At 42.4% G+C, this 10,254-nt stretch overlaps 3 protein-coding genes across 3 annotated transcripts; all 3 read right to left on the bottom strand.

Moving 5' to 3' along the window:
* Nucleotides 1-1,873: 1,873 nt before the first annotated feature.
* LOC114404172 lies at nt 1,874-4,253 on the bottom strand. Its single transcript, XM_028367268.1, has 2 exons — nt 2,320-4,253; nt 1,874-2,036 (listed from the first exon to the last, which is right to left on the bottom strand). The coding sequence occupies exons 1-2, from the start codon at nt 4,251-4,253 to the stop codon at nt 1,874-1,876; spliced, it is 2,097 nt and encodes a 698-aa protein (XP_028223069.1).
* LOC114404171 lies at nt 4,250-5,665 on the bottom strand. The gene has a single exon (XM_028367267.1). It carries the CDS (start codon nt 5,663-5,665, stop codon nt 4,250-4,252), a length of 1,416 nt encoding a protein of 471 aa, XP_028223068.1.
* A 367-nt stretch (nt 5,666-6,032) lies between these two features.
* LOC114404170 lies at nt 6,033-7,475 on the bottom strand. The gene has a single exon (XM_028367266.1). It carries the CDS (start codon nt 7,473-7,475, stop codon nt 6,033-6,035), a length of 1,443 nt encoding a protein of 480 aa, XP_028223067.1.
* Nucleotides 7,476-10,254: the final 2,779 nt, after the last annotated feature.

Genomic DNA, 10,254 nt, shown 5'->3' with positions numbered 1-10,254 from the left:
GAAGGTTAGCAAACGTCTTGCATAATCTTTGTATGGAATCAAGCCGGGGTGGCGAGTTTCCCATTCTCCTTTGATTTGGTTGATTACGAGAGCTGAATCCCCGTAAATATCAAGGTTCTTGATTCTCAAGTCGATGGCTTCTTCAATGCCCAGGATACATGCTTCATACTCTGCCATATTGTTGGTGCAATCAAACTGTAACCTTGCAGCGAAAGGGAGATGATTACCTTCAGGAGTGATAATAACTGCCCCAATTCCATTGCCACAGACATTCACGGCTCCATCAAAAATCAAACCCCATCTAGACTCGGGATCTGGACCTTCTCCAAGCAATGGTTCATCACAAACCTTCGTCTTCAAGTACATAATCTCTTCATCAGGAAAGTCAAACTTGATGGGTTGATAGTCCTCGATTGGTTTGGTGAGCCAATGATCAGCAAGAACACTCCCCTTAATTGCCTTCTGGGTGCGGTATTCGATATCATACTCGGATAACAACATCTGCCAACGAGCAATTCTTCCTGTCAGAGCGGGTTCTCAAAGATATACTTGATCGGGTCCATTTTAGATATTAGCCAGGTGGTGTGATTAATCATGTAATGACGAAGACGCTTGGCAGCCCAGGCTAGTGCACAACAAGTTTTCTCAGTAGGGAGTACCTGGACTCACAATCTGTAAACTTCTTGCTCAAGTAGTAGATGGCATGCTCTTTCCTTCCCGGTCTCATCCTGTTGTCCGAGCACACAGCCCATAGAATCTTCTAACACAGTCAAGTACATAATCAGAGGCCTTCCTTCAACTGGCGGTATAAGAATTGGAGGTTCTAGCAGATAATTCTTGATACTATCAAAAAGCCTTTTGACAATCTTCGGTCCAAACAACCCTTGATCTTTTCGAAGCAACTTGAATATAGGTCCGCACGTGGCTGTCATGTGCGAGATGAAACGAGAAATGTAATTTAGACGTCCAAGAAAACCTCTCACTTGTTTCTCTGTTTGTGGAACCGGCATTTCTCTAATGGCCTTGACCTTGTCAGGATCTACTTCAATACCTTTCTGACTGACTATGAAACCCAAGAGTTTTCCAGATCTAACACCAAAGGTACATTTGTTGGGATTCAGTCGAAGTTGGTACTTTCTCAGCCGTTGAAACATTTTCAGCAAGTACTCGACATGTTCTTCTTCAGTGCCTGACTTGACAATCATATCATCCACGTACACTTCTATCTCTTTGTGCATCATGTCATGAAAGAGAGTGGTCATGCCTCTTTGGTAAGTGGCACCTGCATTTATCAACCCAAAAGGCATTACCCTGTAACAAAAGGTGCCCCAAGGCGTGATGAAAGATGTCTTTTCTCTGTCTTCAACTGCCATCTTGATCTGATTGTACCCAGAGAAACCGTCCATGAAGGAGAAGACCTTGGACTTTGCAGCGTTGTCAACCAATACATCGATGTGAGGTAGAGGAAAGTCATCTTTCGGACTAGCCTTGTTCAAATCCCGGTAGTCAACGCACATCCTGACTTTGCCGTCCCTCTTTGGAACAGGCACTATGTGGCTAACCATTGAGGATACTCTGATGTGATAAGAAAACCTGCATCGATCTGCTTCTGTACTTCCTCCTTGATCTTGAGAGCCATGTCAGGGCGAGTTTCTTCTCAGTTTCTGTTTGACCGGTGGGCATTCGGGCTTCAAAGGCAAACGGTGCTCCACAATACGGGGATCCAAGCCGGGCATATCCTGGTACGACCATGCGAACACATCGGCATATTCTTTAAGTAATTCAATCACCCTTCGTCTGACAGTTGCCTCAAGCGATGCCCCAATCTTGACTTCCTTCTTATCTTTCTCGGTTCCCAAGTTAATCACCTCTACTACTCCTCATGAGGCCGAATGGTTTTCTTTTCATATTCCAATAACCGAGCAAGTTCCTTCGGGATCTCATCATCCTCCTCCTCTTCAGCCTCGTAGACAGGAAATTCGAAGTTGGGAGAGAGTGCAGGGTTATTATGTTCAACGGGCTCATAAATGCTTAGTCTGCATATGATTGATGACTGACTTTAGAAAATGAGTGAACAATGCAGACTTTTTATAATTAATTGAAATCAGAAAACAAAAAAAGAAAAAAAGGTTTTGGGTTTTTTGTGTTACCATTTTCCAGCAAGAGCAATAAGTATAGATATTGGGATAAACCACATTTTCCATTAATAAGAGTAGTGCTTGAAACAAAACAGCCCTACATGATTGCGCTTTCGTCCTGGGCAAGACGAAAGGATCTTTTTTGGAAAACAAACAAACAGAGAAAACAAAGACACATTACTTTGATGCATGGACTACTGAAGGGATGTCAACCGCGTCCCAGTTGCGGACAAGTTTTCCAGGTGTGACAAATGCAAGTACTCTCTCTTCAGGAACGTCTTCCAAGACAGCATTGGCTTCTGGCGAGTTGTTGATGAACCCGGCGCTACAAAAGGTGCTAGTAATGGAGCTTGATCCAACACTGTTCGTTGCGGATCCTGCAGAGGAAGCAAATCCTAGTCCTTCACGGTTTTTACTCTCTATCAACTGCACAACTTTTCCCCATCCTACACCTGTTCCCTCCTGCACCACTTTCTGTGCGCTCTTCCAAGTAGCAAAAGACACTTCATTCTTCTCTGGCTTTTTACCCTCTACAGTCAGTCCTTGGAAAGAGGTTCCTTCTGTTTCATCAGCACCAATAAAGGAAAAAGCTGACAAATGACTAACCAACAAGGCTTCCTCTCCACTCACAGTGATCAATCTCCCATTTCTGACAAACTTCAGCTTTTGATGCAAGGTGGATGTCACGGCCCCCGCTTCATGGATCCACGGCCTACCCAAAAGGCAACTGTATGCGGCTTGGATATCCATCACCTGGAATGTAATTTGGAAAACAAACGGCCCAATTGTAATGGGCAAATCAACCTCCCCGATAACAGACTTTCTTGATCCATCAAACGCTTTGACAACCACCCCGCTTCTTCTCATGGGGGGCCCCTGGTAGGAAAGTTGATCTAATGTGGATTTGGCCATTACATTCAATGAGGAACCAGTGTCCACAAGTACATTCGACAGAGCATCAGACTTGCAGTTCACCGATATATGTAACGCCAGATTGTGGTTCCTCCCCTCCTCAGGAAGTTCTTCATCACTAAAACTTAAATTATTGCAGGCAGTAATGTTTCCTACTATATTGTCCAATTGATTAACAGTCACGTCCCTCTCCACAAAAGCTTGGTCTAACACCTTCATTAGAGCCTCACGGTGTGCTTCTGAGTTCAATAGCAGAGACAAAATGGATATCTTAGAGGGAGTTTGCAGCAGTTGGTCTACTACTTTATACTCACTCTTCTGGATCAGTTTCAGAATTTCGTCATGATCAGAATTCTTGCTAGTCCCATTGGATTGGCCCACTTCCTTCCTTGTACCGGGGCCGTTCACTGTCACCTGTTTAACTGCCGGATCATTCATTTTCTTTGCAAACAATGTGGGGATAACACGTCCATTCCTCAGAACCTTACTGTCACTAGCAATGTTGTCCACAGAAATCGCAGGAGTTAGAGAGGGCAAAGGCACCTCCTGCCCACCTTCCAACATCGTGGCACTATACTTGTAAGGGACCGCTTTTAGAGAAGCATACGGCATAGGTCCTGGCAAGCTAATCACCAGTGGAGTAGTAGTTGATTCCCCACTGTTATAGCTTATTTCCAACCGCTGAAACTCAGGGGTAATGACGCACACTTCTTTGTCCTTCCTCATGATGATTAGTTCTCTGTTGTCTATCAACCCTTGTACGTCCTCTTGTACCTTCGGGCATCCTTTTACATTCACAGGACATATTTCACATGCTGCATGATCATGGTCAAACAGAGCTGCCTCGCACATCTTGATATGTATTGGGACCAGGGGAGTTCGAACGTGTTGGACGTTCAGGATGACACCGTCTTCATCACAATCTTGTATCATGTTGACAGCAGGCCCATGGTTCGGCAGAGGGTTCGCCTGAACATTGGGATTCTGATCTTTGAAGGATAGCAAGTTGGCCCGGACTAGTTTTTGCACTTCATTCTTCAGGACATAGCAGTTTTCAACGTCATGACCTGGGGCCCCTTGGTGGAAAGCGCAGGTTAAATCATGACGAAACCAGGGAGGTAAAACATCTGGTGTACGAGGGGGTGTTCTGACCTGGACAAGGTTTTTTGCGAGCAGGGCGGGGAGTAAGTCAGCATACTTCATTGGGATTGGATCAAAGGTTGTTTTCTGGCGGTTTTGTGAGTGATATGGCTGTTGGGGGTTTGCGGGCGATTTTGTTGTTTTTGAGGGTATTGTGGCTGATGGTATTGCTGTGGAGGGTATTGTTGTGGAGGGTATTGTTGTGGAGGGTATTGTTGTGGAGGGTATTGTTGTGGAGGGTATTGGTAGGGGTAATGTGGCCTTTGTTGGTGATATGATGGGTTTGGAATAGTGGATGCGACATTCGCAACCTGACGATATGGGGTGAAATTCTGCTGAGGCTTACCATGAGCTACCATTCCCACCTCTTGATCTTTCTTCTTCGCAAAGTGGCCTCCAAACTTCTTGGCATTACTTGCGGCAGGGGCACTTTCCCCGGTCAAACGTCCCTCTCGGACACCTTCCTCTAATCGCACCCCCATGTTGACCATTTCGGTGAAGTCTGTTGGTGCACTTGCAACCATTTTCTCGTAATAAAACTGGCTCAGGGTCTTCAGAAATATTTTGGTCATTTCCTTTTCTTCCAACGGCGGGATAATCTGGGCAGCCACTTCCCTCCAACGCTGGGCATACTCCTTGAACGTTTCCTTCTTTTTTTGTGTCATCGCACGGAGCTGATCACGATCTGGGGCCATGTCCAGATTGTACTTATACTGCCGGATGAACGCTTCACCCAGGTCATTGAAAGTACGAATGCTCGCACTGTCCAAATTCATATACCATTTCAGAGCGGCCCCAGTCAGGCTGTCCTGAAAGAAATGAATAAGCAGCTTATGATTGTCAGTATACATGGACATTTTCCGCGCGTACATCACCAAGTGACTGCGGGGACAAGAGTTCCCTTTATACTTCTCGAAGTCTGGCACCTTGAACTTGTGAGGGATAGTAACGTTTGGGACCAAGCATAATTCACAGGCGTCCTTTCCGAACAGATCTCTTCCTCGGAGGGCTTCGACTTCCCTTTGCATACCATCAAATCTTTCTTGGAGTTCTTCCATCTTGTCGAAGGCTACAACATTTTCAGCTTGGAAAATTGGTTCAACCTCTTGTTGAATAGTGTGAATCAGTGGAGCTGAATAAGTCATTGCAGCTTGAGGGAAAGAGGTACTGGGTTGCGGAACTGGTGCTGACTGCTGAGCAAAAGGAGGTGGAACTTCAGATACAGCGGGCTGGGGGCTTCCACAGACTGGAGGTGGCATTCCCCATGTACAACCTGGAGGCAAAAAGAGGGGTGGAGAAGTCACTGTAGATAGCGGGGTTGTGCTCACCAAAGGCTGCTCTACAGCAGCGGCGGCAGCTTGAGAGTTCTGGGCGGATAGGAGTGCACTCATCATAGTCGTCAACCTATCCATTCCCTCTCGTAAAGTGGCAACCTCCTCCCTGAGACTCTGATTTTCTTGTTCAACTATATCCATCCTCTTCCGATTGGCCCTGGTGTTGTAAATGCGAGTTGGTTTGTGGAGAATTCGCCGAGCCACTTTCCTTGGGCGGCGGCTGATTGACTCCCCCCCTTTTGAAGTAGTGAACACAGTGTGAGACTCGATTTAGAAACCATGAATGCAACATGATGCATGCTTATGCTTATGCAAAGAGAAAGGGAACAAATTATTATCGAAGAACTTGTTAGAGAAATTGTAAACATCATAAACTGAAACACTTCACTTAAGCATTGGAACATTACAAATTTTTTTTTTTTTTTTTTTTTTTTTTTTTTTTTTTTTTTTACAAGTCAAGAGATTTCGGGAGCTAAAATCTAAACATAAGGTCCTAAGAACTTCAGACTCAAACTCCCGGAGTAGATGGGTCCTCGGAATCTGAATGTGCACGGGAGAACAAATCCATAAACCTCCTCTTCCTTCTAGCATCTCGGTGGAGCAAGGCGTCTTTCCGACGAAGCAAGTCGTCCTTCTCAATCATCCTCTGGTTCTGGATAAAAAGCTCACGGCTCTGTTGGGCTATCTTCCCTTTCAAAGTCTCATTCTCTTGCTCGAGCTCCTGGCATCTCCTCTTCCAAGTTTCTTTTTCTTGCCTTTCTTTGGTTAATTGTTCATGAAACTCTTCCTTGGTGTCGAAGGGGATAGGCAAGGATGATGGTGGGATGGTGGACGATAGGTATCTAGGTAAGCGGTAGGGTAGGCCAAAGCTCTTGGTCCTATCAATAACCCACTGGGTGTAAGATTCATGCACATAGTCTGATTTTTTCCCCAACTGACTTCTGTTGAGTCTGCGGATAGCGCTCCAAGCTTGTGCGAATCTTTCCCTTTTGTTCGAGTGATCTCCATGGTTAAGATAGAATTCATTAGTCAAGGCAAGGTTGTTTGGTTTTGTCTTTATCGGGTACCCAAATTGTCGTCGAGCGAGAAGTGGGTTGTAGCTAATTCCGCCACGCATACCCAGAAGAGGTACGTTGGGATATTCACCACAACTCACAATAATCTCTCCAACATCTCTAGCCGCTTGGTACCAAACAATGTCAGATGGGTCAAGAGTCATGATTCGGCGAGGCCAAGAAAGTTTGTCATCATTGGTCTTGAAGGCGCGGGATTGAGGTAAGTGGGAGGTAAACCACAGATAGAGTAAAGGTGCACAACAAGAAATGGTTCCACGGCCAGCCTGGGTACGGTCATGGATAGAGTGGTAGGTATCAGCGAGTAGAGTGGGTACGGGGTTCTTTGTAAGAAAGATTTTAATGGCATTGATATCGATGAAGTTGTCAATATTTGGGAAGAGTAGAAGGCCATATATAAGGAGGGCTAGGATAGAATGGAAGGCAAGTATACTAGCTGCTTCAGCAAATATGGAGGCTTGTTGGTAGAGGAAGTGGGTGGGAAGACCTTGGAGGCCTCCTTTAGAGGTAAGGTTTGCCTGGATGATGGAAGTTTTAAGATGGAGAGCGGCTGCGATGTCGGAGGGTTTAGGGGTAGGCTCAAAACCATGGAAAGGTATCTTGTCTGGCACAGGTAAACCAACTAGGTAGGAGTACTCTTCAAGTGTGGGGACAAGCTGGTAATCGGGAAATGTGAAGCAATGGTAGAGCGGGTCATAGAACTGAACCAGGGTCTCTAGGCATCCTTCCTCAACATCTACTCTAAGAATTCTGAGCAACTTCCCATGATGAGCTTGAAAATCAATTGGATCACTTACTAAAGATGCTAGCTCCCTTAATCTCAACAGGTCTATTTTTTTGAAAAGGTACTTCCTAGTGCTTCTCAGTGGGATGTCCATATCTACAAAGTTTACAAAGAGCTTGTCTAAGTCCTTCGATAATTTGGATGAAAAAGAGTTTATGCATGGATGCATGTATGCATGATTATGCCAAAGTACGAAGAAAACATGGTGAAGTTAAGTCCAAAATGTCGGAATTAAGGGTAAACACGCCGTTTGGTAAGGACTATGGTTTCATATGTACCTGTATCACGGGTTCTACCAATTTCCCAAAGTCATTGACCACTTCCGGATATTGTCGGATTACGGGACTACTCCCGGTCTAACAACGTCCATAGGAAAGCCTCGTTTGAGTGTAGTATCGCGTATCAACTAATTCAAGACTACTCTTGATTAGCCACCGCACTACGTCCTAAAAGGCTAAGATGGGTTAAAGGTAACTAAAGGTCCTCAACTTCATAGGTCGCTTGGAAATATCAATGCTGAACACGACTACTCATGCCAACATAGTAATATTCCCAAGATCCCTCCATTGAGCGGGGTTATCACATGTGCCACATCCGAAACTCACTCTCGGAAAGACACTATGATTATACCACCATCCTATCTTATGTTTCCCTCAAGTCCGGGTGTAGGACTTATCTCACCACTCACGTAAGAGATAAACACTTAAGCACGTATTTACAGTTTCAAATAATAACAAAGCATAAAGATGAAAAAAACAAGATAGGTTTAACCCACTTAGGAGTCTTCGATCCCCAGTGGAGTCGCCATTTTTCTGTCGCGGTGATTTTTGGATATCAAGCTATTGATTAGCGTTGACTCGCAATTTTTAAGATCACCACCGATCTTTTATTTTTCCGAAGAAAAGGGAGAAAGCTCGAAAAACCCTAGTTTTTAAGAGATCAAAAGGTCCGGGGGTTGGTTACGCAAAGGGAAGGTACTAGCACCCTAAACGTCTATAGTACTCTATAGGAACCTCTTGCTTATTTTATCTTTATGCTAAATTGATTATTTGTTTGGAAATAAATGCTTAAGTGTGAAAAGATTAAAGAGATAGGTTTAAAAGAAAGGAGAAAAAAGTTTTCTTGTTTATTGATTTGGAAAGACAAAGTCTTTTGCCTACATACCCGAATGGGATCAAAATCATGTAGTTCGGGGTAGAAAGTCGAGTGGTTGGTTTTGATTGATTTTAAAGTTCGAAAAAGAAGAGTTTAGGCAAGATAAGAGGCCGAAAAGGCATAGAAGAAATAAAAGAAATGAGTTCGATTGATTTTAAATTGGAAAAAAGTTTTGATTGATTAAAGATTGATTAAAGATTTGATTAAGAAAGAAAGAATAAAGATTGACCCCCTTTTTGAAATTTTGATTATGGAAAGTTTTTGGGTTTTGACTTTTTTCTTTTTCCTTTTTTTTTTTTTCTTTTTTTTTTTTTTTTTTTTTTTAGTTATGCAAAGATAAGTCTAAATGCGCCGGATCCCTTAAAATGACGTTGGATCAAGTGAGGGTCCTTTTCCTCGGATACGGTTCAAATTACATTATCGTCCTCGGCAAAAAAAAAATAAATAAATAAATAAATGTGAGTGTCGGCGCAGATTCTCATCTTTATTTTTATTTACATTGGACCTAGATACATTCTAATTGGCAATAAAAAATTGCAAATGCATTAAAATAAATATGCTAGAAGAAATAATAAAAATGCATGAAATACAAAACAATAAATACATATGGTGCATAAAATAAATAAAGAAAATAAAATGCAAGACATAAAAATAAATATAATGCTGGAAATAAAAAAGAAAATAAAAATGCAAGACATAAAATAAACATGATGCTAAAAATAAATAATAAAAAATGCAAGACATAAAGTAAACATGATGCATAAAATAAAAATAAACAAAATAAAATAAAAAATGCAAGACAAAAAATAAATATGATACTGGAAAATAAAATGCAAGACGTAAAATAGATATGGTGCTGGAAAATGAATAAAGAAAATAAAAAATGCAAGGGCATAAAGTAAATATGATGCATAAAATAAAGATAAACAAAATAAAATAAAAAAATGCAAGACAAAAAATAAATATGATACTGGAAAATAAAATGCAAGACGTAAAATAGATATGGTGCTGGAAAATGAATAAAGAAAATAAAAAATGCAAGGGCATAAAGTAAATATGATGCATAAAAAAAAAGCAACAACAAAAAAAGAATAGAGAAGAAAAAAGGGGGTGCAGAAGTAACAGGGAAGTGCAGAAAGTAAAATACTAGAAGAAACAGAAAAAAGAAACGGGCTCAAATAAAAATGTGGGCTTAACAGATCAAATCTGAATCGTCAGATTGATCGAAGCGTCCAGATTTGATCATGGGGAGACACAGTCTTAGCCATTAGATCTCAATCAAACGTCACAAGAGAAGAAGAACAAAGTAAAAACCAAGAGGTGAGACGCATCTGATCAAAACAGGGGATAACATTGGCCGTTAGATCTAGGATCTAACGGTTCAACCCTGACGGTCCATGGGGACACAGAGATCCGCGTGCACCATAGTCTTGGTCATGGCAGCAGTATAAATTAGAAAATAAACACAAAAAAAACATAAATCCAACCTCTTTCTCTCTCTAAAAAAAACGCTCAAGAGCTCTCTTCTCTCTCTAACACACACCGCCGGAAGTTGTTTACCGGCGCCGTGGCTGGCTGGCCATGGGTGGCGGCGCCGCCGCGTCGGAAAAAGAATCTCCTCCTTTTTTTTTTTTTTTTTTTTAAAAAAAACTACATGTTTTGAATTCCCTTTTTTTCCTAGTTCTCAAATCCACAGTCATTTTTTTTTGAAAAAAAAC

Source organism: Glycine soja, unplaced genomic scaffold (genome assembly GCF_004193775.1).
Source record: "Glycine soja cultivar W05 unplaced genomic scaffold, ASM419377v2 tig00005422_1_pilon_495165_522931, whole genome shotgun sequence".
NCBI classification, from domain to species: domain Eukaryota; kingdom Viridiplantae; phylum Streptophyta; class Magnoliopsida; order Fabales; family Fabaceae; genus Glycine; species Glycine soja.
Note: the sequence above shows the minus strand (reverse complement) of the source record. Positions and strands in the feature narration are given on the sequence as shown.

Bases quoted from the DNA above. Each gene is read 5' to 3' on its own strand.
- LOC114404172 (XM_028367268.1), bottom strand. From the start codon at position 4,253: ATGAAGTATGCTGACTTACTCCCCGCCCTGCTCGCAAAAAACCTTGTC. The intron at 2,037-2,319 runs GTAATGTGTCTT...AATCATATGCAG, and splicing joins TCAGTAGTCCATGCATCAAA to ACTAAGCATTTATGAGCCCG.
- LOC114404171 (XM_028367267.1), bottom strand. From the start codon at position 5,665: ATGGATATAGTTGAACAAGAAAATCAGAGTCTCAGGGAGGAGGTTGCC.
- LOC114404170 (XM_028367266.1), bottom strand. From the start codon at position 7,475: ATGGACATCCCACTGAGAAGCACTAGGAAGTACCTTTTCAAAAAAATA.